At 46.9% G+C, this 27,451-nt stretch overlaps 1 protein-coding gene and 1 long non-coding RNA gene across 2 annotated transcripts; both read left to right on the forward strand.

Annotated features, from left to right (window-relative positions):
- Positions 1-315: 315 nt before the first annotated feature.
- Positions 316-4,203, forward strand: LOC146788856 (zinc finger MYM-type protein 1-like). The gene is made up of 2 exons (XM_085629947.1): positions 316-2,001; positions 4,125-4,203. Exon 1 carries the CDS (start codon positions 412-414, stop codon positions 1,960-1,962), a length of 1,551 nt encoding a protein of 516 aa, XP_085486073.1. The 5' UTR covers positions 316-411; the 3' UTR covers positions 1,963-2,001; positions 4,125-4,203.
- A 5,081-nt stretch (positions 4,204-9,284) lies between these two features.
- On the forward strand, positions 9,285-27,078 carry LOC146788857 (uncharacterized). Its single transcript, XR_014969714.1, has 3 exons — positions 9,285-9,415; positions 26,053-26,122; positions 26,374-27,078. It is a non-coding gene; the product is annotated as an uncharacterized LOC146788857 (long non-coding RNA).
- The last annotated feature ends 373 nt before the right edge of the window (positions 27,079-27,451 follow it).

The raw sequence follows: 27,451 nt of genomic DNA on the forward strand, positions 1-27,451 counted from the left end.
AATGCCTGGTACACAAAAGCTGATTGGCTTACAGGGTGCCCTATAAGAAATTCTCTGTTCTGCTTCCCCTGCTTGCTGTTTGGCGGTGACTTTTCTTGGACACGGCAAGGAATGGTCGACCTGAAGCACATCGCTGAAAAAATAAAGAAGCATGCGCTCACAAGAAATCATCTGGAAAACCTGACAAGACTGGGAATGTTGGGGGAAGACGCACCAATTGAGCAGCAGATAAATGATGCGTATCGCAAATCCATTCAAAAACACAATGAAGCTGTTGATAAGAACAGACAAAATCAATCCAAGATCATTGATTGCATTCGTTTCTGTGGTGCTTTCGAACTGGCATTGCGAGGCCATGACGAATCAGAAACTTCCTCAAAACCCGGGATCTTCCGAGGCCTAGTGGATTTAATGTCAACCATAGACCAGGATTTGGAAAGACATTTAGCACATGCTACAGTCTTTAAGGGCACCTCTAATACAATACAAAATGAACTCCTTGACTGTATGCTCGAAATTATAAGAAGCCATATTGTGCAAGAGTTGCGAAACACAGACTTTGTGGCTATTCAGGCTGATGACACCACTGATGTGTCCACTCAAACACAGTCCGTGTTAGTGTTTCGGTACCTTGACAGTGACAGAAACATTGTGGAAAGATTTTATGGCTTCACGCATTTAAGTGACTCTAGTGCAGCAACCATCACTGAAGCAATACTGTGTCAACTGGACTTAATTTTCCCGGACCTGCCTCAAAAACAAAAGCTTATCGCACAAAGCTATGACGGTGCATCCGTAATGAGTGGGAGCCTTAGTGGAGTTCAGAAGAGAATTCGAGATGTGTACCCTAATGCTCATTTTGTGCACTGTTACGCCCACCAACTCAATCTTATTATGCAACAGGCGGTATCAAAGATCAGAGAGACACGAGTCTTCTTTCAGGATATCGGAGGCATAGCAGCATTCTTCACACGTTCCCCCAAAAGAACAGAAGCCCTTCATGAGATTGTGGACAAAAGCGTACCAAGGGGATCCTCAACTCGTTGGAACTTTCACATTCGTACAGTCAACTTAATCTTTGAACAGAGGGAGGGCCTTGAGAAATGTTTTGTCGCCATAGCATCCAGAGCAGACTTTGATCACACAAGTCAGAATGAAGCCCATGGCTTTATTAGAACACTACAAGACAAAGAGTTTCAGTTCTTACTGTTTTTATTTCATGACATAATGATTCCTGTTGATGTGTTATACGATCAGTTGCAAAGAAAAGACCTAGATACTGTCTCTGTGAAAGCCAATACATCTGCATTTGTACAACAGATTATGAAAGTGAGAGATGGGGTTGAAGATTTAGAGAGCAAACTGCCGCAGCATTCTGTTTTTGCAAACCGCAGACAAAACATCACCTCTCTGGTTCGAATTGGAAAGGAGATATGTGACATTGTAATTGTGCAGGCGAAAGAACGCTTTTCGTTCACAAAACATTTGGTGAGTGCGACTTTATTGCAAGGTAAAGAGTTTGCACAATATGATGAATCCTTCCCTGAGCGTGCTCTGAATCAGGCTGTGGAAGCGTATCCTATGCTCAAAAAAGAGCAGCTGAGAACTGAGTTAACTGTACTCTACGGAATGCCTGTGTACCGGAAGGCCACAAGCGCCTTGACTTTGCTGAGTTTAATTCATAAACTGCATATGGAAAACTCACTTACAGAGACAGTGACTTTACTAAAAATTGTGATTACGACTCCAATGACAACAGTAGAAGCTGAACGATGTTTTTCAGCCTTAAAGCGCATAAAGACATTCCTCAGGAACACCATGCTAGAGGAAAGACTAAATGCTTTGGCGATGCTATCTGTAGAGAGCAAGCTAGTCCAAAAGATACCGGACTTCAACATGAAAGTAATTGACAAGTTTGCTACACTGAAAGAGAGACGTGCGGATTTCATCTACAAAAAGTGAATGCTGCTACTTGTTTGAATACAAAAAATTCTGATTGAGGTAAGAAATGCATTGTTATCTCTGTTTTTAAAAGTTTTGTAGTGTTTGTTCTATTTGGAGACTACACAGATTTGCTCACCTTTGTTCACTGGCCGGACCTGTCTCCCGCAGGGTGAACGATTCGTTGCTTGTGTTGCCTATCAAACCTTTCCCCTTGGCAAATTGCGAAAACCTTTATACCAGTGGTTCCCAAGCTGTTTACTCCTGAGGACCCCAATTGAGTCACCACTGGAAGCCGGGGACCCCCAAGCAATTTGTATGACTTCAATTTCAAACATTAAAACAGTAATTCGAAAACAATAAACACACGTGTGCACACAAAACGGATACTCGAATTACTAAGGATTTTAGTATTTTATATTGAAAGAATTTGCAAAAAACAGGAGGGTTAGCGCTGCATCTCCATGACTAACTTTTAAATGGTTGGTTTTATTTCGCAGTATGAGACTCCTGCCAGGGCCAGACTGGAAACCCAAAGCAGCCCTGGCAAATGTTTTCAGACCAGTCCCCATACAGTGCACACCTAGTGCAGTGAGTGCGCCTGACCACTACAAAGGGGGCTTTGGGAGGCTCTCCCCCCAAGACAATTTAGGAAACAATGGTGCAGTCTACAACAAATGTATCATTATATATTGAATTGTATCAGCTTTTAAAGTGTAGTAAATGATGACCTTACTATGCACCAGGATATGACAATCTTTGTTGGGGTTCTTCAATGATTCCCATATTATCCTCCTCCAACAGTGCCTCTCATCTCTCCATAGCCCCTCTGTCACATGTATTTAATTTGTTTTATAACATCTCTCATACCATTGAAGGATGTCAGAGCACCTTAAATCACACACATATAGGGGCAGATTTACAAGCCCCTTGCGCCACAGGTGCGTCACAAAAAGTGATGCACCGGTGACGCATTTTAGTGCCCCATATTTCCAAGGCAGGAAAAGCAACCCTGCGTGACTTTTACTGGTCTTGTAAATATGGCCCAATTGCACACAGCACTTTACGTGAAAGGGACGTTCCATGAGTGTTGCTGTGGGTGTTCCCACGCATAACCCATGGAACCAGACACATTTCCAGATTTACGAGGAATCGTAAATCTGGAAATGTGTCTGAATGCTACGCCACCCCAGGGGAGGCGTAGGGAGGGGCAACTTGGAGAAATGTATTAATTTCTCCTCTTTCTATGCATGTTGCATTCTGCAGCATGCATAGAAACAGGGTATTACCTCTGGTGATTGTTTATGTACAGGAAGGTGTCCCTTCCTGCACATAAACAATCAGTAAAACAATGACGTTTTGCAAGTTCTATGTGTGCTAATGCAGCACACTTAGAAGTTGAAAAACGCCATTTCTGATTGTTTACATGCAGGAAGGGTTACTTCCTGCACATAAGCAATCTCCCCACGACACAGGCATCCTTGCACCATGGTGCAAATGTGCCTGTGCAGGCGTATGGCAGTAGTTTGTGCGCCAGCACAGGGGGAAGCACGGAGATGCAACATATTGTTGTAAATATGTCGCATCCCTGTGCTTCGAAAGTGACTCAGTGCGGCGCAGCCAAATGGCTTGCGACACACACAGTCAATTTTCTTGCAAATCTGCCCCATGGAGACAATGATTCATACGTGTAAATCAGTGTATAGAAAATGTTACATAAGGCAAATGCGACTACAGGGTGTAGGATTCACATGTTATTCATACTGGTAGGCATTTTTAAAGAGTGCTTGGTCTGGAGAAGCACAAACTCAGGATTCAGAACATAACAGTGGTTAGCATTGACTTTAACAATAAAAATGTATTGCCACCCAAATAAACCTTTTTAGCAGGATTAGGATAATGAAAGACTTGAAACAAACATATGTTTCTAACTTGTATCATGCAGCTTGCAAGCAGCTCTTTGATGACAGTTTATAGGTCACTGTGCTAGATTACTATTGCCACTTATGAACTGCACAGTAACAAAAGAATCTGTGACTAAAGCAGTAACCCACTAACCTAGGCACATAAAAAATGTTTTTCAAAATGCATGGTACACGTTCTTTGCAGTAGGCATATTAACCCTCTGTGCTACATTAGATAAGTCAAAGCTGCCACTTGACACAACTCTCATCTCTCTCCAGCAGGTACATTAATCACCGACGTAATCTTGACACTTTTATTGTTGCTGGAAAACTGCTGATTCTACAAGGAACTTTTTTGTGCTTTTAAAATTACTGCCTGAGGACCCCCTGGGAATGTGTCGCGGACCCCTGGGGGTCCGCGGACCACAGTTTGGGAAACACTGCTTTATACCATTTATATTTGGGGTACTTGCGTGGACCTATGTGAAGTGTGTGTACAAAGTTCAGCTCAACCAGAATCACGGTAACAGCGCATTGCGCTGCCTCTTTTATATTCAGTATGTTGTAAGACTGTTTTTCTTCCCCCGCCTTTCCTTGTTTTGTTTCCCTGTTTTCCCCTTGCTTGCCATTCGTTACTCTAGAGTCTAATATTCAGTATGTTGTAAGACTGTTTTTCTTCCCCCGCCTTTCCTTGTTTTGTTTCCCTGTTTTCCCCTTGCGTGCCATTCGTTACTCTAGAGTCTATTCTAATAGAGTCGGAAGGCCGTAGGGGAAGACTGTGGACTTTTCTTCAAGTTCCTGACGCTCCTGCGGAACGAGCCTGGCAACCATTACACTGCTGTGCAACTTCTTCTACTCTTAGAGCTGAGATTTCCATGAGTCTTATAGTCTGAATTCAGCACCTGAGCATAATAGGACAGAATGTATGAAGCTCTGTGGTAATACTGAATAAGCAGCTACATATGTTATGCCATCTATTAATGTAATAACTGCACTTTCACAATTGCTTTATTAACCTTCCTGCTTTCTCAAATTTGCTTGAAAATGCACGATTTTTCTTCTTTTTTTTCAAAATTTTCTTGGGGGGGGTAACCCCCACAAACCCCCCTTTGGGGTTCGGGCTCGCTCGCTGCGCTCGCTCGCTACGGTGCTGTATGATAATTCGTTTCCGCCCCACCACTTTCAAATCTCACCCACCGCCCCTGCTCAGTCCATTCCGGGGCGTGGGGAATTTGTTCACGATTCGTCTCTACACTCTGGATGGAATTAGAGGTGGGCGAGCCAACTAAGTAACGAATGCCGAGCCAGAGCCGAGCTATGGGCCTGGCTCGGCTCTACCAGCCCGTGGAAGAGCCGGGCCCTGAAAATAGATCATGTTTGAATAAGATATGGGACTTCAAAATTCAATAAAGTGGGCTCCTTTAATACACGGACGCTTTCCAGTTTAGTACATAAGAATATTTGGAAATTACTTATAAAATGTGGTAACTTTTAAACATGAACTGAGAAACATTCCTGCGTCTGCCTGATACAAAGCTATTAGTGAAGAAAATGCCAGGATTCACAGGAAGCTGGCTTCAAAGCCAGTTTTGCAAGACACATGGTCGGCGTTGTAGCCACTTGGCCATTTCGCTTCCTGTAAAAGCTCGGCTCCTCCTGGGCTTGAGGTTCCAAGAGGACCTTGAGCTGAGCGGGAAACAGCCTTTACCACGAAGGCTTTTCTACGCGTTACGTTTACAACGGTACACTTACCACATAAACGTCTTTACAACGCGTATTGCTTCACGACTGTCTTTACCACGCAAGCAGGACTGGAACGTCATCTTCCTCAGTCCTTTTTGAGTGTCGGCGAAGACGTGAGTAAGAGGTAAAAAAAAGAAAAAAGGGGGCTTGGGGGGGGGTCTCCCCCCCCAAAAAAAACCCAAGAAGTAAGGTCGGGTCGGGGAGGAAATCGACGTCGTTTTAGGTGAAAGGGAATGACGCTTCAACTTTAAGACGTAAAACGTCAACAATGAAGAATGAGGAGACGTCATGAAGAGGTAAGGGAAATATACATTTAAAAAATAAATATATGGATTGAGGGTATCGGGCAGGGGTAATTATAATAAGAATTAGGGGCTGGGGGGTCAGGTAAGGGTACAGGGGAGGGGTATAACCTTAACCAACAGTATGCCATTACCATGCATAAATTTACAACAAAAATCGTTGTAAAACTATGCGTGGTAAAGGTTATGGGTAGAAAAATCATTCCGTTGTAACGCATGCGTGGAAAAGGCATGCGTTGCAACGGAATGCGTAGTAACGACATACATTCGAGCTGAGCCAGAGCCAAGCATCGGGCTCGAGTCTGGCTCAAGCTTTCAACGGCTCGCCCACCTCTAAATGGAATCAGCGGTCCAGCTGAAAATAAAATAGTTTGGGGTCTCCTGGTCGATCTAGAGTGGGCTGTCCAGCTGAGAAACTGGGAGATTTCCAAAGAGGCTGCTGCCTTTTAAAGGTAAGTAGGGCTGGGGTAGTGGCCTGGACACAGACATAGTTTGACACAGACCCTCTTATTTGGGAGGGGCCAAGCCTGGCTGATTTGCATATAGTTGGACCCTCTGTGATGACCTCTGGCTCCTCTGAGCAGGTGACGTGCATGTCCTGGGAAGGTTCCCTGAAATGAAACCACTCAAGATCTCCCGAAAGGGTACAGATGCCAGGAGGAAAAGACAACTCATTTATTTCATATTTACCCAGGTGCATTCTGGGAAGGAACACTTGTACATGTTCCAAACTCATGAGTTTCTTGATCAGAACTCTGATTTGATCATCAGAGCCCAGCTAATGGTTAGCGCACACGATTGTCTCCAGCAACATTTGAGGGAGAGTAAGGACGGGGAGAGACCAACACTTATGTCTGCTTCACAAAGATGTTTTCCATTTGACACAACTGCTCACAGAAAAAGCTCTGTATATCAGGCCTGGTAGGAACAAATGAATTGGGAAGAGAACAGGAGAAGTGCAAGTCCTCAGGGAGCGTTAAGGATTGTAGCAGGTAATGATGTGCTAATAAAGAAAGGTGCATCAATGCAAAACCGTTGATATGAATATCAGTAACACACATGTAGTGTCTCTTAGTTACAGATTGCACTAGTGGAACTGATTCCCCCTAAAATCCTATAGCTGCAGAAATTACACCACTTTCACATAAAGTGCCAGGTAAGGCGCACTGCTGGTCTCATGGCAGAGACACAGCACATCAGAATGTCCACACCCAGAATAAAGTGCCATTCAGGTGTGTGTTATTTTATTCCAAGGTGCAGCCGAGATGAGCCAGAGAGCTGCTCAGATATTCCAGGATGTGTCACTCGTGCCAGAATGCTGCTCAGGTGATGCACAGTGCTGCTAATCTGTGGCTCAACACCTCAATCTTCCCAGCCGCTTCTCATGTTTCCATAGCCCTCTCTACAGGCCAGGTCTGTGGGGTGACTGCTGCTCAGATCTGCTGTACCTGCAGCTTTGCCTCAGAACTGCCCACTGTGCCAGGAGGCTCCACTGGATGCTGTGGTGGTTGCTCAGTGAGCTGGCATTAATGCAGGTTGCTGCTTTTACAGACTGAGGGTTCAGCCGGGCATCCACCAGGCTACAGATACTGCCTCGATGCCTGTACCCACATCGCTATGAAGGTTCAAAGACCGCCCCTTCATGTAGGATCTAGAAACTGGAAGTTTCTGCATTGGTACAGGATGCAAAACAAACCGCTGCAATGACAAGATCTCCATTAACTATGCACGTGAAGCCTGCATCGCTGGAACAGATTCCACATGCACATCTTTGACAAAAATGTAATGGAAATCCCCAAATCCCTGCAAAGTTGTACTTAAGAGTGATTAATGTTACTGGGCCAAAGTGCTTCAAAATTCAGCATTTGCCACAATATTAGACACATGCTTCCAAGATATAGAACCCCCACTTAAGCTGCCCGTCCCTTGGATGCAGCCTTGATTAATGTTACCAATTCATTGTGCTTTGTACAACATTCGACGCTCAATTTCCCAAAAGTTATGTGGGAGAGCCCAACATTATCAATAAATTATACTCACTTTTGACCAATGCTGCAGACCCAGTTCTGTTTAAGCACACAACTTTTCAAATAAAAAACAAATCCTTAGAAAAATACCATTCTCCAAGATTAAAAATGTAAATAATTGCATGCTTTTACACCCCACCATATTGCAGCCATGATCCAAAGATTTTCTGGCAGCGCAACCCGTCCCTCAGCCCTTTCTCATATTTAGTTATCATTCCTGGGGCCCCCAAAATATATGCTCTGGGCTACAGGCCTGCTCTGACACTGGGGCACTGCATTCTTCTAGTGTCAATAAACAAATGCACAGCTGCCCCTTGTGGGCATCTTCTAAGAAACTCGCTCATTTTACTCTTCTGTAACTGACTTTTAACAATAAATATTACACTTTGTTTTTGTAATTGCTTTTTTCCCCTATATCAAACTCCCTTTATTTTTTATGCATCTTACTTATCATTTTTACTTATTTGCTTTGGTCCATTTTTGTTTTTTGTGTTTTTTAACTCTACCGTTGCTATGGTCACGTGTTCCTCATGTCCCACACGCATTTCTCTGGGGAAGCCTTGTTGCTTGAACCAACCGAGGTTGAACCAGAAATCTCCACAGGAATAAGTTTGCCTTTAGCCTTTAAGAAGCTTGTTTGGGCTTTATAGTGGGGAGTGGTGGAGGGGTGCGGGGGGAGGGGATGGGGTCAGCAACAGGTAAAATGCCTCTCTCTCCATAATATCTAGAGTTAGATTTACAACACTGAGTGTCCATTGAATAGTATGATTCATTTCATTTAAATTACAGCAAACATAAATGAAATAGTCGGATTTTTATTTTTAATAGAAAACCAATATCAACTATTGAAAATAGATATTACAATCAAAAATTAAAAAAGATAGCAACAAGAGAAAAGGTCATTAAAAAAGGAGATGGGAAAATAGTGTAGAAATTAGGAAGTGGAAGGCTAGAAAAGGGGCTGTGAAAATATACTTTTCCTAAAGAAGAAGAAAAGGAAAGATCTGAAAGGAGTAAGGCCATGTGAGAATGTGTACCAGAAGGGAGACGGGAGGCCGAGCAGGTTAGGTAGCCAGGGAGTTCCAGTGTGTCCATGATAGGTATCAGCCTACAAGTCCCAGCATGCATAGCTTTGTAAGATGGAACACCTGGACTGGATGAACGCCGCCCTCGGGGCACGAGTCTGGTTGGCAGCGACGGATCGCTCCGACTGGTGCTGCCCTTTGACCAGATGTGTGACCTGCGTCTCCTTGCATGGTGCCCCGCCAGCGGTGCTGGGCCCGGTGCCCGCCTCTTCCGGGGTCTAATGGCGGCAGATGTTAGGAGAGCCGGAAGCGAGCAGCCCCCCAGCCTGGGATGCTGGTGAGAAGCCCCGAGCACGCAGAGGCGAGCAGCCCTGCCCGGCCGCGACGGCGCGCACCCGCCAACAGCAAGGCCCATTAGCGCAAACGGAGCCTGGCCTGCACAAACTGGGGCATCTGGTCGCCTCGGGCTAAAAGTACTTTCAGCCTTTTTTCTTTCTGGTGGAAAGTAAATAATTGTTAAATTAGTTTTTAGAAAAAAAAAAATCTTATTTGCACTGGGGATGAATGAGGGACTTTCATCTTCGCTTAAGTAACGAGTCAGTGGAACTAAAAGCCAACTCGTATAAAAATCATGATGGCTTCTCGGATTTTTTTTTTTTTAAACCATCACATTATTTACGTTCTCTTGACTGCAGGAGCAGAAGGCTGGAGGGGGCTACAACTCAGGCACTGAGACGAGCAGCGGCTCGCAGTGAGGGCAGGTGCTGCTCAGACAGCTTTAGAAGATGTCTGTGGCTGCGGAAGTGGAGGACGCTTGTGAGCAGGTATGGGCGAGTGGGCCCCCACATTCCGAGGGGCGCAGCAGGGAGCTTCCACTTGGCCTCAACAGGGACTCGTTACATACTTTGTAACCAGCCCATAATGTACCTGTACCTCAGTGTAATTGTTAGTACCAATCAACCCTCTGCCCTCCATACACCTCCTACCGTCACACCTTACTGACCCCTCCCCCTACAACAAACCCCAATTTTTATTTCCGCCTAGGGCGCTGTCCCTGTCACTCCCACTTAAGGGCGGCCCTGCTTGTGAGCCAGACAAACCGTAGGTACAACCACTGCTTAAAGTGGCATGAAAAAAGTAGGGGTAGGTAAAAGAGGCGTGGCCTACATATGATGCTTAAGAGAGTGGTTTAAACATATAAACAAAAAGCCCCCATAGAGTGTCCACACATTTGCATAGAATAACACTGCCTTTAAACACACCTCAGTCGTGTCGGCAGGGGCGTAATACAAGCCCCCGCAGCCCCCGCTGTGCGGGGGGGGGGGCCCAAGCTCCAAGGGGCCCCCTCGGCACTGCATTCCGGCCGGAGAGCTCCTGATTGAGCCCGGAGGGGGCCCCTCTACGTACGTGCAGGGAGGCCCCCTCACTTTTCGTTACGCCAGTGCGTGGCGGCTAGAAACACCCTGACGTGACTTAGTTCAAAGTAGGCACTGCAAGAGCACTACACTTCACGAAGAACATACAGAAACACTACATCCTGGAAAAAGAGAACACACCTAGCACATGCAAAAGGACGTAAAGCATGTGAAATACAGACATGAACGACATGGATTACCTCCACATTTTTTTATACGTATTCAGAAACCGATTTGTTTCAGTGTTTAACCCCTTCGATGCGCATGACGGAGCGGTTCCGTCATGCGCATCGGTTGCGCTGTGCGTATGACGGAACCGCTCCGTCATGGCCCCGCCCGCGCAATAGAACCTTCAGCACAGCGCGGTAATCCGCGCCGCGCTGAAGGGGTTAAAGTTAGGGCACAACGAATACAAAGCCCGAAAGGGACCTGCTTCAATGTCCGTTTTTAATTACTGCCGTGTCTGAGACCGGGAGGGACCCGGCCCACTTAAAGCCCTGGGTACAACCGAGCCGGTAGCAAAGAACTTCAGAGGGACCCGTGCCAGGACCTTTTGTTAGCCGCCGTGGCCGCTGCAGGTAAGAGCGATGAGGCGGTGGGGCCGGCTGGGAGGGGGCGGGGGGGATTTAGAGAGACGACCACGAGGAAAATTATTTATTTTTTTCGCAGCTATTTGGCAGTCGAAAGCATGCAAAAAACTTACGTAAAAAATGTCAAACGAGCAAGAACACGTCCCAATGCGCTGATCTGCCCAGCCTTTATCAGGAAGGAATTACAGAAGTCAGTTGGTAGTGGCTCTTCTGTTGTCTAAATTAGACTATTGTAATGGCCTGCTATTGGGGATTAACAAATCCCAAATGAGCAGATTACAATCACTACAAAATGCTGCTGCCAGACTTCTCCTAAACATACCAAGAGGTCAACCAAACTCCGCTGGAATTCGAGCCTTACATTGGCTTCCCATCCAGCGGCGAGTTGATTTTAAGGTCTTGTGCCTGGTCCACAAGGCATTTTACGGTGGAGGAGCAAAGGCTATTCAAAAAATGATCAGACCCTATCAGCTCGATCATTAAGATCCAGCACATTGGGTCTTCTCCACATTGATAAGATTAGGAAGGTGAGATGGGGTGGGAGAGCTTTTTCCCATTGCGCAGCAAAGCTGTGGAATACATTGCCAACAGCCATGCGTTTTCAACCAAACAGACTAGTATTTAGGAAAGAATTGAAGACCTGGCTATTTGCTATAACATAGGCGTATGATACAGGCTGTAATACTCGTACTCACCCTAGCGCCAAGACGCCACGGCATTCGAGCGCACTAAAAACACATATCCTATCCTATCCTATCCTATCCCTCGTTAATAATGGTCATGGAGCAATTAGATCCTGCAATGAGGAATGACAAAGCCGATTGGCCTGAGTTTTTCTTAAGTTAAATTGAAGCTTCATTTTTAGGTCTGGCTTGACAGCAGGGGAGTAACCTGAACCCCCCTATTTGGACCCACATCCGGAATGGCTGTGAGCAAGTATTCCTGTTTTTTAGTTCTCGCTGAGTCAGCGCGCATGCACTGCTCTGCGAGACATTTAGTAGGTGAGTTTTCAAAGTGCGTTCACACAAGCGTGCACGCGCGCAGCCGGCCGCCATCTGTCTTTCACGGTTCATTAGCACCGTGATGACTTTCACTTTCGCAAAAGTAAAGAAATAGAAAAAAAATCTATTTCTTTACTTTTGCTATAATCGCGGCACCCGCGCATTACTTTTAACATTAAAAGTAAAGCGCGGGTGCCACGATTATAGTAAAAGTAAAGAAATAGATGTTTTTTTCTATTTCTTTACTTTTGCTATAATCGCGGCACCCGCGCTTTACTTTTAACGTTAAAAGTAAAGCGCCGGTGCCGCGATGCTTGTTTAATAACAGTGAGTAAACTACAAGAAAAAAATCTGCAGAAATATATGTTTTACATAGTGCTTATGTCCCGAGATAACCCTATCGTTAATATTCACTTAAATTATCGATTGGTGAATGATTGTTCTAGAGTAAATTTACTTCATTTGTTATGGTTACAAAATGTGGAACAACTATTGTAGTCCTGTACATTTTAGAACACTTGCTTTCAGAGCCCGATTTTGCCTCCTGTTGCTATTGATAAGGTGAAAAATGGCCACTGAACTTCCCCCAGGCTTCCGTCATTTTGTCCTTTTTAGGTCTCGCGAGCCAAAGGCTCGAAGAGACATTTTATATCTGGGCTTTTTCAAAGTGCTGCCGTGGCCTAAAGCTACAGTGCACGTGCGCAGCGCCATGTGTCTTTCCTCCGTAGCGATCGTAATCACGATCACTTTCACTTTCGCGGGCTCCTCTGTTGCTGGCATTCCCCCCTCCCTTCTCGCCCAGCCCTTCTTGTTTACTCAAATGTCACAGAGGACATGAGACCTTGGGACACCAGCTTTCCTTGGCAACACCTCTGTCGGCTGAACCCAAATTACACGCCAAGCTATTTAAAGACGACTCCGTGCTTCAGCAGTTCCTGTCTTTGCTCAAAATTGGCATCAAAAGGCAAGCAAACAGAAAGTACTCGCCTGCCACCTCACTGGTAAATACCCTCTTTGTTACCTTAAAAAGTAGAATGTATTTATTATAATATATGTTCTCGGGCATCACACAGAGATAGCGTTGAGGCAACAATGAGCCCGTCATTGGTGGCCCATTCGCCGCCTTCTTGTATAATTGCTGTTCTCTGGGTTGAAAACGTGATTTTACGTGTTTTAAGACTGAAAATGGGATATATACACCTAACTCTTTGTATGAATTCTGTAGCCTAAGGGCACGGATTTGGTTTTGGCATTCTACGCCATGTTGACTCGAATCAATCTGGCTGTAATTATGGACCCGGTGACAGCTGGACCTTTCTGTACATCTGGCAGCCTGGCTCATCCTGTGAGGAAATATGAATTTTGTGATCAGTTATGTCCCCTATCGTAGACCCCAACGGCTCCATGTGCATGCTATAAGTACATGTATGTTCCCTCCTGCTCCAGTTTTGAAGACGCAAATATATGTGCGTCCACCGTCAACATGTCCTCTTTCAGATCCGCCATGAATGGGTCAGATATTCCATTCCTAAGTATGAAAGGCCACCGACTTTATGTGGTTCACTTTCCACATTTTACAGATTCAGGCGAGTAGGCCCGAATTCTGTCATCAAGCCTTTTCCTGCCTTCTGCTTCTGAAAGCTCCAGTCTGAGCCTGCATCTGTATCCATGAACTTTGTCCTACTCCCTGCGCGGCTAACGGTGCCTGATCCAGCCTGTCGCCTGCCAAAAACTGTATTTCACCTTCAAGATTATCTACTCCGCTCCTCATCCGATACATTCCTGTCCAGTAGTTTAGGTAAACATTCCTCCAGCTACCGCGCAAAGGGCCAGGCTTCGCTGTCCTCATGCCAGTAATTCATAGCCCCGTTACCATGGAATATTCCTACCCCCTCGCATCTAGTGTAGACACTTAGACGCTTGTACACGCACTAACAGTCAGTATAGAATAGATTCTATCCTAGAGACCTTTCCTTTTGGATAACACAGTTCTTTAAACATAGGATATTAGATATGATTTGGGATTAGGTTGACATAACCCCAGACTTCTGTCTCCACATGTAGAGCTAAATGTCAAGTCCCCTTCACCTTCTAGTTGCACGTCAATCACACGTCATGCGGCTGCGCGCGCATCTCTGCCAAATATTTCTGCTGACATTGCAGGATTCTCTTATGGATCCACCCACTTGTGACTTCATGTATGATGACGTTTTTAAATTACGCCCCTATGACCGCCTCTATTAGTTACGTATGCACCTTTTATCTATACTATCAGCTGTTACGCCTCTTGCATCTGTTTCACTGTAATGTATTTTCTATAAAACTGCCTATCTGTCAATAATGTATGCCCTTCCTTCCTGAACTTTCGTGGTGATGGAATAGAATGCCTACAATTCGAATTGTATTCCTTTGTATAGGAATAAAGCCTTTTTAAAACCTCTAATACCACGGATTCTGCCTCTTATATTTACTGAGTTATTCTTAATAGACTTTACCGCATAAAAAATAGTACCGGTAATGAAATATTTACCACACCTGGACCGGACGCGGCGCGGATTGGTGTTCGCTCAGGCAGGTTTCCTCTCCGCAGCCCGGCCGAATGATTTACTGTAACCCTGACCGGTATCATTTCTCTTTGGGTCAGGATAAGCTGTGCTCTGAGTCCTAGAGCATCGGTTCACTCTGCTGTACAGGCTCTAAAAGAAATGAAATGTTACGTGGGATTTAAAAGCGGCGTTGAGGGCCTGGATTGAATGACATACACCGCCTGGGTGGTGTTTATCTCCACTTGGAATTGAGCTGATGGTATCGTATTTTATTGCAGCATTTATATAGCGCCTCACGCCCCAGTACGGGCGGGCGCTGAAGCGCTTTCCTGAATAGGTGGCCTCAGGTAGCATGCTACATCACTGAGGAAGTACCTGGTTGGTAGTGTTGCCTTTTCTGTGGCTCTTTGCAGGAAGTGCTATAATGTCAAGCGTAAGTGACCAAAGTGTTGCTCTTTCCTTGCAGCTAGACACCCTTAGCGGTTTGATGGAGAAGTCTTTAAAACTCCCCACAGAGACTGATTGCAAGCTGTCGCTCGTGTATGTGCTCAAGAGGTTACTTGAACATACAGCAGAGTTTTTATGAATCCTACAATGCCACTAAATGCTTTTGTTAATAGCATTCAAGCGCTAACACGTCAACATTTTAAACTAAAAATGAAGCAATAGTACAAACCAAAATAGACCTTACGTTTGAAAGTGAATATTTCTAAGGTTACGCTTGTGAAACAGTCCTGTTTGTTGCCTATGCTGCCAGACATGGTATAACAAGCATTTGCAATGCAATAGGTCTTGCATTTACAGGAGTTTAAGCTATTGGCATTGTAAATGACAATGCCTTTTATTTATGTTCAAAAAATAAAAGGCATTGTCATTTGCAATGTCAATAGCTCAAACTTGCGTAAATGCGAGACCTATTGCATTGCAAATGCTTGTTCTGTTTCTATGTGGATTAAATAAATGTGCCATCTTGGAATTGGGAGTTGTAGATTTAAATCCTTTCCGGTGATAGGAAACGTATGATGCACACACATTTCAGTGACTTGTGACCTGCCAACAGAAAAAATATAGTTTGTGTCATTTTTTGTATTTTTCTTTTTATAATATGGCAGGGTTAAATTGATTACCAATCTCTCTGCTTATTTCGTGCAATGGATGTAATCGATATGATAAGTTCAACCTTTCTTTTCTGTTTTGAATGTGTTCAACTGCAAAGGTACTTAATGGGCATGTGTATGGCATAATAATGACTGGCTGGATAAATAAGCTATGTCTCATTCCAGCTGCATACTACCATATGACCTAACGTCACAAAAAGGGAAGCGGGACTTGTCCCGAAAATAGACATATGGACTGCAGGTAGTTGAGAGGTGCGAATTTCAACGAAGTTCCAAATTCGTGCATATTTCCTCTGTGCAACTCAGACGTGTGGGTTTATTGTCCAATAGAAACCACATAGAATTATATGTTAAAATGAATTGATAGTTTGATTGGTTGCTATGCAAGTAACATTTCAGTACTGCTCGTTTATCATTATATGAAAACTGTGTTTACTTTGTCTCAAACATTATAAAGGACGTGCTATTTTCAGACAGCGTACAGAACCTTCCATGATGCAAGTTCTCTTCCTGGACCAGAGAAGCTAGAGGAATGTTGCATTTGGAAGCAGATAGAATGACACATTAAACTGCAGCTGGATTAAAATTTTCTGCAAACCAAATGAAAACATGAACGCGCAATGCTCATGCACACAGATAAGCTTGCACTCTTTTGAAAGCTGCACCCTACTGTGGACTACTCATACTAACTAAAGAAAACCAAAATGAGGTATAACTTTTTAATAAACAGTCATTGGCATAGCCAATAGGTCACGCCTTTGGGACCTTATAAGTGTTTAGCCATGCAACAGTTAATGTTGTTGCAGTAAAGATATTGTGCTGCATAACTAAATACATATAAGGTCCCAAAAGCGAGACCTATTGGCTATGCCAATGCTTGTTCCTATAAGAAATATCCTTTTAATCTTTCCTCTCGTACCTATTTTCTCTCCCTTCTGCCACCTCACTCTAGTCTCCCCCTTGTTCTTCTCTCCCTCCTTTTCCTGCGTATTCCTTCTCCTTGTGTCTTCCCATTGCACTCCTTTTCCTCCTCCTTTTGTCTTCCCCTCCCTCTGTCCTCACGTTGTGTCTTTTCCTTCTCCCCTCCCTCTTCTGGCTTCTGGCTTCTCCCTTGATCTGCTTGTCTCACCTTCACTCGCCTCCACCTTTCTCTCCCTCCCTCCTAGTTTCTCATCCATCTCACCGTTCCATTTGTCTCTCTCTCTCTTTTCTCCCTTCTGCCCATTCGTCCTTTGCATCTCTCTCCCCCTCCTTTTGCCCCGGTCTTTCCCTCGCACCTCCCGTCCCTTCTGAACAGTTGATGTAACAATAATAAACTCGTTCTGACCAGCGCGTCACCACTTTGGACCAAGACGGAAATTCATTCGGATCGACACTACTCCGCGTTGGTGACATTTGTTTTCCCAATATGGACTAAAAGATAATGCAATTTATAAAAAAGTTACCATTTAGACCAAAAAACGGTCCCTTTGATGCTCGTCCTTTGTAAGCGCCAGGATTAAAATTAAAATGACGTGGCATGGTTTTCTACATTGAGCCCTATGCATGTGCCATACAAACAGAAGTGACTGGCATAGTGTTGCTGCCCTGCAAAAGTCTGGTAGGTAAGCCGTGCTGCTTGTAACCCTTAGAAAAAACTGAAATCTTTTGAGTATTCAGGAGTTTTTAACATCTTTTTATTAGTGAAGTAGAAATGTAGGTCAAGTGAGTGGAGGATCCCAATAACATACACTTTTCACTATAAGCCCATGCATTACATCTCTACACATGTACAGTTTGACATAAACACGTTGTTCTATCACTTTGCAGTTTTTCGATTAACACATAGTGTAGTGACCTGCTACATATTATAACCATATAATGTACTGTCCATAGTACTCAGTTGTGTCGGCATAATCCATTATTTTCCGAACTTTTAGCTATTGAGACATTATTCATTTTATCCCTGTGTCGTGCATACCCAGGTCCTCACTGTTGCGAACACATCTTACGAAGCCGCAGATTCCACCCCTCTGGCTCTCCCGTCTCTTTCCCCACTAAGTATGTTCAATAGGTTTCCCAAATGTTTTGAGGTGGGTTCCGCTGGGGGAGTAATTTGTTATATACCTCAGACTGCGCGTTGCGATAAATCATGCCACTATGCCAAGTCTCTAAGGTGGGCACCTCATTGCCATCCGCCGTCTTGTTGGTAATAGCCCTATAGCTATCAGTTTACAGTGTGTTTTCTGAATCTTTTTAGTGTAACCTAGTAGGGCCATGAGATGGCCCATCACTAATGTAGTGCTGGCTGTTTGCTCTAGCTCCGGAAAGACCGCCCTCCATAAAGCAAGCACCCTCGGGCAGTACCAGGCTAGGTGTATAAAGTTAGCTGTCTGTTCTGAACATGCGCTGTGTCTTGAAGCCCATGTCTGTATACCCTCTCCGGGGGAGGGTTTATCCGGTTGATATATTTGAACTGTATTAGACTATGTCTCCCATTCTGTGATGTATCCTTAATCATAGCACAACAATACCCCCAGCTTCCCTCCTCTATGACTGTACCCAGCTCCCTTTGCCAATCTTGTCTTGCCTTAGTCATGGACGGTCTTCGAGCGTCTTGTGCAGAAGAGTAGAGTTTAGTAATCAGTTTGATAGGTACCCTTTCTTTTATCGAGGAAGACAGTGCCAGCATGTTCTGGGGCTCTAGCACGTCATCACCTAAGAGTGCACGCAACGAGTGTCGAACTCTAAAATAGTGAAAAGGAGTCATAGTCACCAGAGATTCCGATTCTATGCTTAGCATTTCCCAGGTGTTCACTATTCCGTGTGCTAATAAGTCCCCACTTTTTGTGATTTGCAATGACTTTAGGGCCACAGGCACCCCTCTCTCTCTTCCAATTTTGAACCGCGAACACCAATCTATCAATGTGTGAGTGTCAGAACCCCCAAGTCTTACCTTCTGCTTGAGGGGTGATCCTGCAGAGGCGACAAGAACCACCACCACGTTTCCCACCTCACCCTAGCAGGGGGTGAGCACTGACTAGGACAAAGGGGTACCAGGGGTAGAAGCCAGATAGGAGCGAGTCAAGAAGGCGCCCTTGACACCGAGCTGTGTGGGGAAAGAAGGGAACACGATTACCTTGCTGCAATTCCCACCTCTCCACCACTCTGTGTCGTACCAGCCCACTGACCACGGGATTACCTTGTGCGATGTCGCGTGGCAATATCCATGGAACGTGTCTCCAGTTCCCAGTCCCATGACTGCTAGTGGGCCTCCGGATTGGCGAACGTGAAGCACTGCAGCTGGTGTGAACCAAAATCAATAAAACAAAACCAGCGCTCCTGCGCAAATAATAAGTAGGACCCTGTACAGCTATCCCACACACTCCTGTGTGTCAATGCTAGGAAAGGGAAATGGAACTCCCCCTAAAGGACTACAAGCTTGCTAAATGCCTGCACAGAGTTACTAATCCAGCCAGTTTAGGATGCAAACCAAAATCATCAAACTAGCGCTCCTGCGCAAATAATAAAGAACACGGTGAGGAACCCAACACACCGTACATACGCCGGTGTGCAGTGGCTGGAGAAATGGACAAGGAGTAACGGGCGCACCTCTGGTGCAAGACGGCAGAGACGGTCGTCCCAATGGCCTCTGAGCACCCTATGCAGGAAACAGTACCTGTGTGGGCAGGAGTTCGGAGCAGCGTCTCCTCGTCAGTGGCGTGTCGGAGTAGTCCGGAGCGGCGTCTCTTCTTCTGCGGCGTTGGCGAGAATCCAAAGCGCTGGGCAGCCGGAGTTCCCGGCTGTTAAGCGCGTCCGCCCGGAAGTGAGTCATTCAGACTTCCGCTTCCGTCTCTTGGGGTCTAGACCGCTAACCCGTATCCCCTTGGGTAGCGGTACGGCTCACGGAATCATGACAGCACCCACCACCAAACAGGACCCCCACGCGGCAGCCGGCAGGTCACACAGGGGTGGCGGGCCGAGGACAGCCAGGATGACCCAAGTGGAAGGCCCGAACCAGCCAGGAAGCGTGGCGGACATGTGACAACGGCTGCCACGACCTCTCCTCCGGACCATAACCTCTCCAGTCCACCAGGTAGAAGAGCCGGCCCCGGGACCTTCGGGAGTCCAGAATGGCCCGGACCTCGTACTCGATGTGATCCCCACGAAGAACTGGGGGAGGAGGAGCGGAGGCCACACAATCAGGGTGAGCAGCACGTAGGAGGGAAACGTGAAACACTGGGTGGCATTTCATGTGAGGGGGCAGAGACAGCTTCATGGAAACACGGTTAATCACCCTAGCTATGACGTAGGGACCCACGTACCAGGGCAACAGTTTCTTGGAGCCGTGAGCGTTGAAGTGCTGTATCGATACCCACACCCTGTCACCCACCCTGTACTGTGGCTCAGCCTGTCTGTGCCTGTCCGCGAACAGCTTGTAAGATTCCTTGGCTTTGGCCAACTCAAATCGGGCCTGCTGCTATAGATCGCGAAGGGAGCCATGGTACGCCTGTACAGTGGGTAGAGGACTGGTCAAAGGTTCCTCCCAAGGGACCATCCGGGGATGACGCCCCTGGACACAAAAGAACGGGGACATGCCGATAGCGGTATGTCTGCTGTTATTGTAGGCGTATTCCACCAGCCAAAGGACTTCTGACCAATCGTTCTCCACGGATAGTAGTAAACATCGGAGGTACTGATCCATGGTCTGGTTTGTCCTCTCCGCCTGTCCATTGGTTTGAGGGTGATACGCCGTGGATAAGCGCACTTCCATGCGCAGGATGCGACATACTTCATTCCAAAATTTGGACACGAACTGGGAGCCCCTGTCCGTGATCACAACCGACGGAATACCATGTAAGCGTACCACGTTGCGCATGACGATACCAGCCAAGGCAGCTGCTGAGGGCAGTTTCTCCAACGGAACGAAATGGGCCATCTTGGAGAGATGATCCACAATGGTGAGGATGGTGGTGTATCCTGTCTTCGTTCTGGGTAGTTCCACCACAAAGTCCATGGAGATGGTATGCCAAGGGTACGGAGGCACAGGGATTGGATGCAACAGTCCCACCGAGGGTTGAGACGAACCTTTCCCCTGAGCGCAGACGGCACACCGTGCAATATAGGCGTGTACGTCAGCGTCCATGGTAGGCCACCAGAAATGCCTCAACAGCAGGTCCATCGTCTTCTGACGGCCAGGGTGACTGGATAGTGGGTGATCATGGCACATGTACAGGGCTCGTTGTTGGTGGTTCGGTAGAGGCAGAAAGTAACGGTCTCCCTGGTATAATGACCCATCCCTAGCGGTGAGACCCTTATGCTCCCCTATCCAAGACGAGGCGACTTTCTGTTGTAAGTCGTCGTGCAGCTGAGTCAAAAAGCCAGAAGACAGAACGAGCCCCAGGAAACAATGATTCGGAATGAACGGAGCAGGAACAACTTTGGGTGTGTTATCTTCGGTCTCCGCGAGACGTGACAGGGCATCGGCCTTGGCATTGTCTTTGCCGGGTCGGTACGTGATGAGAAACTCATATTCATTAAAGAATAAGGTCCCATGCAGCTGCCGAGCGGTCAGGGCCCGTGCCAAACGAAGGAACTGGAGGTTCCTATGGTCTGTATATATGGTTATTGGATGTTTCGCATCCTTGAGGTGGTGGCGCCATTCCTCGAAGACGGCCTTTATGGCTAGTAACTCACGGTCAGAGATCGTGTAGTTCCGCTCTGCTGGCTGTAGTTTCCTGGAGTAGAACGCCACTGGGTGCATCAAGCCCGTGTTGGCATCTCTTTGGGATAACACCCCACCCAGGGCGCCTTGGGAGGCGTCGGCCTCCACAATAAAAGGCCGTTCCGGGTTTGGATGTAGCAAGACAGGGGCCGTAGTGAACCGTGTCTTCAAGGTTCGGAAGGCTCGTTCGGCGTCGTGGTCCCACGCAAAGCGGACCCCTTTGCGCAGAATGCGGGTGATGGGGGTGACGATCCTAGAGAAACCACCAATAAAACGACGGTAATAATTCGCAAACCCCAGGAACCGTTGTACTTGTTTCACAGAAGTAGGGGATGGCCATTGCAGTATAGCTGCGGTTTTCTTGGTATCCATGGTAACCCCCTCAGGAGTGATGACGTGTCCCAGGAATTCAACTGCGGTGGTGTGAAAGACACTCTTTTCCAACTTGACGTATAACCCATGGTGTAGCAATCGTTGTAAAACGGTGCGCACGTGTTGGATGTGTTCTTCTTGGTTTTTGGAGAAATTCAAAATGTCATCAATATAGACGACACAAAACAGGTCGATGAATTCCCTCAGTACTTCGTTGATAAAATACTGGAAGGCCGCCGGGGCGTTGCAGAGTCCGAAAGGCATGACCTGGTACTCGTAGAGACCGTACCGGGTCCGGAACGCGGTCTTCCACTCATCCCTCTTTCGGACTCTGACGAGATGGTAGGCCCCCCGGCGGTCCAGCTTGGTATATATGCTGGCGTCTTTCACCTGGTCCAGCAGGTTCGTGATCAGAGGCAACGGGTACCTGTTTTTTACCGTGATGGCGTTCATCGCTCTGAGGTCGATGCACGTTCTTAAGTCTCCTTCCTTCTTTGCCACGAAAAAGAGAGGAGACGACACCGGCGATCTAGAGTGGCGGATGAACCCATTGCGTAAGTACTCGTCCAGATACATACGGAGATGTTCGTTTTCCTTTTCGGTGAGCGAGTAGATGCGACTACAGGGCAGCTTAGAGCCCGGAATCAGGTCTATTCTGCAATCGAAGCTGCGATGCGGAGGTAAGGTGTTTGCCCCCTTTTTATCGAACACCGCAGCCAGGTCCAGGTAAGCATCAGGTACCTTCCCATGTACGGTCAAGATGGTTTTGGTAAGGGGCAACACATGGGCTTGTATTCCTGATGATCCGGGGGTATACGGCCGGGGGTAACAGAGAGACGTGCAATAATCCGAATCCAATCGCACCACCCTGGACACCCAGTCAATCCGTGGATTATGTTCTACCAACCATGGAAGTCCCAATATCAAACGGAATTGCGGTGCGTCAATGGCATCAAAGGTGATGGATTCCGTGTGGTGGTTCCCAAACGACATCTCGAGGAGTTCGGTTTGAAAACGGATGAGACCTGAAGTAAGGTCCGTCCCATCCACAGCTTTAACTGCCTCCGGTGTTTTCTTTGGTACACTGGCCATACCTAGGCTCGCCATATACTGGTTGTCTATAAAATTGCCTGTGGCTCCAGAATCGATAAGGGCTATTACCTGCCACACCAGGCCCGGCCGTGTCTGTAAGGTTACTTCTACTCCAAGATGATGGCAACCAACGCGGTTACCCAGGGTTGGTATCCTGATGGATGACGAACCCAGTAGCCGGGCCCCACCGTTTACTGGGTTTCCTCGTTTCCCGACCAGTCTCCCCTGGAAACAGGAAGAGCAAAGGGTCTCTTCCCCCTCGGTTTTGACGGCTTCACCGGGCATTCCCTCACGAAGTGTACGCTTTTGCCACAATACAGACACTGGTTCTGTCGCCTTCTCTTCTCCCGTTCCTCCTTGGTAAGTGGTCCCCGAATTCCTCCGATCTGCATCGGTTCTGGTGGGTCAGGGTTGGATACTGAGTCGTCTGTGTTTTTCTCTTTCTGTGGTAAGACTCGGGGATCCCCGCCTCTGTGCCGGTCAGTCTTCCGTTCCTGCAGCCTGAAGTTTAACTTCACCACTAAATCAATAAAAGGGCCGATGTCTTCTGGTGGATCCGGGATCTGGGACAGGAGGTCTTTCATCTCGTCCCGCAAACCCCTGTAAAACACCGATACCTTCTTGGACTCAGGTCAGCGGGCTTCGATCACCAGCCTACTGAAGGTGGTGATATAATGCAGCAAGTCCGTGGTTCCTTGTTTTAATCCGAGCAGTTCGTTATCCGCGGCCTGTACAAAGGTGTGGCGGGCGAACATCCTTCGCATGGTGTCTTTGAAGGCTGGTAGGCTGTACAAAACAGGGTCATCATTCTCCACCAAGGGTATGGACCACAGGGAGGCATCGCCTCCCATATAGGAGAGGATAAAGGAGATTTTCGAAGCGTCGTCCGGGAAGTCGGTGGCACGTGCCATAAAGTGCAGATGACACTGGTGAATGAAAACGCTGTACTTCGTGCTATCACCATAAAAGCGCTCAGGAGGAGCCAGCTGTACGGTATGCGGGGCTATCACCTGGATGGAGGTGTCTTGAATGGGAGTAGTGGCAGAACCACCGGGTTGAAACGTGGCGGGTCTCAATAGGCCTTCTCGCAGCACCCTAGCCGTAGGGTACTGTCCCCAAGGTCCTGTTCCGGTATCCGCAACTTGCGTCTGTAACGCAGTGATGTCTTGGCGCAGACTGCGGTTTTCCGCCTGCATGGTGGCCAGGATGGCTGCGATGTCCTGAAGCGTGATCTCGGGGTCACCCATGTCGCCCGGGCAGGAGAAACTACGTGGGCTTTGGATTCTGTCAGAACCCCCCAAGTCTTACCTTCCGCTTGAGGGGTGATCCTGCAGAGGCGACAAGAACCACCACCCCCGTTTCCCACCTCACCCTAGCAGGGGGTGAGCACTGACTAGGACAAAGGGGTACCAGGGGTAGAAGCCAGATAGGAGCGAGTGAAGAAGGCGCCCTTGACACCGAGCTGTGTGGGGAAAGAAGGGAACACGATTACCTTGCTGCAATTCCCACCTCTCCACCACTCTGTGTCGTACCAGCCCACTGACCACGGGATTACCTTGTGCGATGTCGCGTGGCAATATCCATGGAACGTGTCTCCAGTTCCCAGTCCCGGGACTGCTAGTGGGCCTCCGGATTGGCGAACGTGAAGCACTGCAGCTGGTGTGAACCAAAATCAATAAAACAAAACCAGCGCTCCTGCGCAAATAATAAGTAGGCCCCCTGTGCAGCTATCCCACACACTCCTGTGTGTCGATGCTAGGAAAGGGAAATGGAACTCCCCCTAAAGGACTACAAGCTTGCTAAACGCCTGCACAGGGTTACTAATCCGGCCAGTTTAGGATGCAAACCAAAATCATCAAACTAGCGCACCTGCGCAAATAATAAAGAACACGGTGAGGAACCCAACCCACCGTACATACGCCGGTGTGCAGTGGCTGGAGAAATGGACAAGGAGTAACGGGCGCACCTCTGGTGCGAGACGGCAGAGACGGTCGTCCCAATGGCCTCTGAGCACCCTATGCAGGAAACAGTACCTGTTTGGGCAGGAGTTCGGAGCAGCGTCTCCTCGTCAGTGGCGTGTCGGAGTAGTCCGGAGCGGCGTCTCTTCTTCTGCGGCGTTGGCGAGAATCCAAAGCGCTGGGCAGCCGGAGTTCCCGGCTGTTAAGCGCGTCCGCCCGGAAGTGAGTCATTCAGACTTCCACTTCCGTCTCTTGGGGTCTAGACCGCTAACCCGTATCCCCTCGGGTAGCGGTACGGCTCACGGAATCATGACAGTGAGGTGAGTACAATATTAAACCTGCTTGACTTTCCAAAAGGTTCCATCAGACATGTACAGTGGTGTTTGTATTGGAAGGTTCAAAAAGGTCCCAGCCTGAGTACTAATGCCTTTATTCGGGTGATGAGGAGACTTCTCTCGAGGTATTGAACCTTTCTTGCCTCTTTATTTATATATTGCCTAGGTGTGAGACATGCTCCTCCTCCAAGTTTTGTAGTGTTCTTTCTTAATAATTGCAGAATGCTTAGAAGTATTTTTCAACATGAGCCTTTATTTTTGTATAGGCAGAAAAAGGAATGATCCACATTGACAATGTATTCTTTTCCCGGAACCGAACAGCCGACACGTGTTTCGCCCTTCAGTGTCTATCCGACTTGGGCTTTTTCAAGGCTGAAAAGAGGGATCAGGTCGGAATATATCATAGTGTTTATTTTAAAAGAGTAAAGAAAAGAAATGAAGGAAAAATAAAAATAGTATATTGAAAAAGAAGAGTGATTATAATACTGGAAGATCTAGGTGAATAGCACCAGAAGAGAAGCTAAAAGGATCAAAAAGAAGAGACCCTTACCGAAATTGTGCCATAGTGTTATAGATTTGTCTGGTAGAAACGTAGAACATGCTTTCCATGTTAATGTTCTGTCCGCTATAGTTAGATAGTGAAAAGAGATGTTCGTTTAAGAACAACTACCTGCGTACATGCTTACTACCGTAGATATATTTTTTTTGACGAGGACTAATTTATACTCGTGAAATTTGCGAGTATATTTAGTTTAGCAAGTTGTTTCGTTCCCACTGTTTGTTTAGCAATAAAACTACGTATTGAATGAGGTACAAACACAACTAACATCCTTGCTTTAATTGTTCTACAAAGTAACGAATGACTGATTAGGATTTTCTTCTTTTTATAAAAAAACGAACTTTCTCTGCAGAATGATTATATGATGATTCATTTTTCCACTGAGTTTAAGTAATTTGGTGTCAAATCTTCATGTTATAGATTTTATTGCCGAATTCCGCTGAACATGGACCTCAGTGATTCGATATAAATGATACCAGGAATATTAAAGGTATATGCCGAAATTTGAAATGTATTGGGATATATGGAAACTGATTCATTCTACACTCTTTATGTTACACTAAAGGGTGTTTTCCTTTAAGAAATTACCATCACTTATTTCTAAATGCATGCGATCAACACAGACTGACTACTTAATACCAGCACCTGTAAGTGAATATATAATTCAAATACAATTCAACAACAAGATGAAGGACTTATTTGCATCTTAAACGAACATCTCTTTTCACTATCTAACTATAGCGGACCAGACCTCGATGGCGGAATGGCGGCTGGTGGTCTCACCTGCCTTCTCCTGCCTCTTCCAGGACTCCATAGACCAGACCTTGATGGCAGAATGGTTGTTGGTGGTCTCACGTGCCTTCTCCTGCCTCTTCCAGGACTCCACAGACCAGACCTCGATGGCGGAATGGGGGTTGGTGTTCTCACCTTCCTTCTCCTGCCTCTTCCAGGACTCCACAGACCAGACCTCGATGGTGGAATGGGGGTTGGTGGTCTCACCTGCCTTCTCCTGCCTCTTCTAGGACTCCACAGTCAGGGCCAGACTGGGCATCGGGGGTTTGCCCAGAAGGTTGGATGGGTGGGGACCAGTTTTACAGCGGTGGGGGCCAGTTTTGCAACATCGGGACCCAGCAACAAAATCAGCAGTTCTTCACACTTGCACTGTCCCCCTTCCCTCCCGGCTGGTCCGATAAAATTATCAGGGCTGCTTTGAGTTTCCAGTCCGTCCACAGTCCCTGGATGAAGAGGTTAACTCAGGCGTGGCTGTGCCTGTGCCAACCATCTTCTCCTCTGCCCGTGTGGCTCTGCAGAGACCCTCGCTTAGAGGAAATCTGAAGCCGCACTGGCAAGAAGTCTCACAGAGATGCTGCCAGTCTGGTGCAAGCTCGTCGCTTTCAGGGTGAGACCAGAGAGTGAGGCTGTGGGCTGAGAGGCTTTGGAAGGAGACATGGGGATTCCTTCCAGTTTGGGAAGCCAGGGGCGTTAGCAGTGGGTGGTAGGGATTGAAGGCAGGGGGCTAGGTGCCTATTTGGGGAAATTTGCTTCTGGGGCTGGGGAAGGTGGGGTGGATATATGCAGGAGGTGGGGCGGGTGCATGTATGCAGGAGGTAGGGTGGGTGGTTGACAGATGGTCAGAATATTTTTTTTATATTTGCAGGTGGACGTGTGGGTTCACAGGGTGATGGGGTGGCTGGCAGGCGGCCAGGTATTTCTTTTTTCATGTCGGGAGAAGGTTGCATATTGTGGTTGGGAAGTGGGTTGAAGGAGGCTGTTTTTTTAAATCTTTGTTTGAAACCATGTTACATATTGTTCCTCTCAT

This window comes from Triturus cristatus, chromosome 10 (genome assembly GCF_964204655.1).
Source record: "Triturus cristatus chromosome 10, aTriCri1.1, whole genome shotgun sequence".
Classification (NCBI taxonomy): domain Eukaryota; kingdom Metazoa; phylum Chordata; class Amphibia; order Caudata; family Salamandridae; genus Triturus; species Triturus cristatus.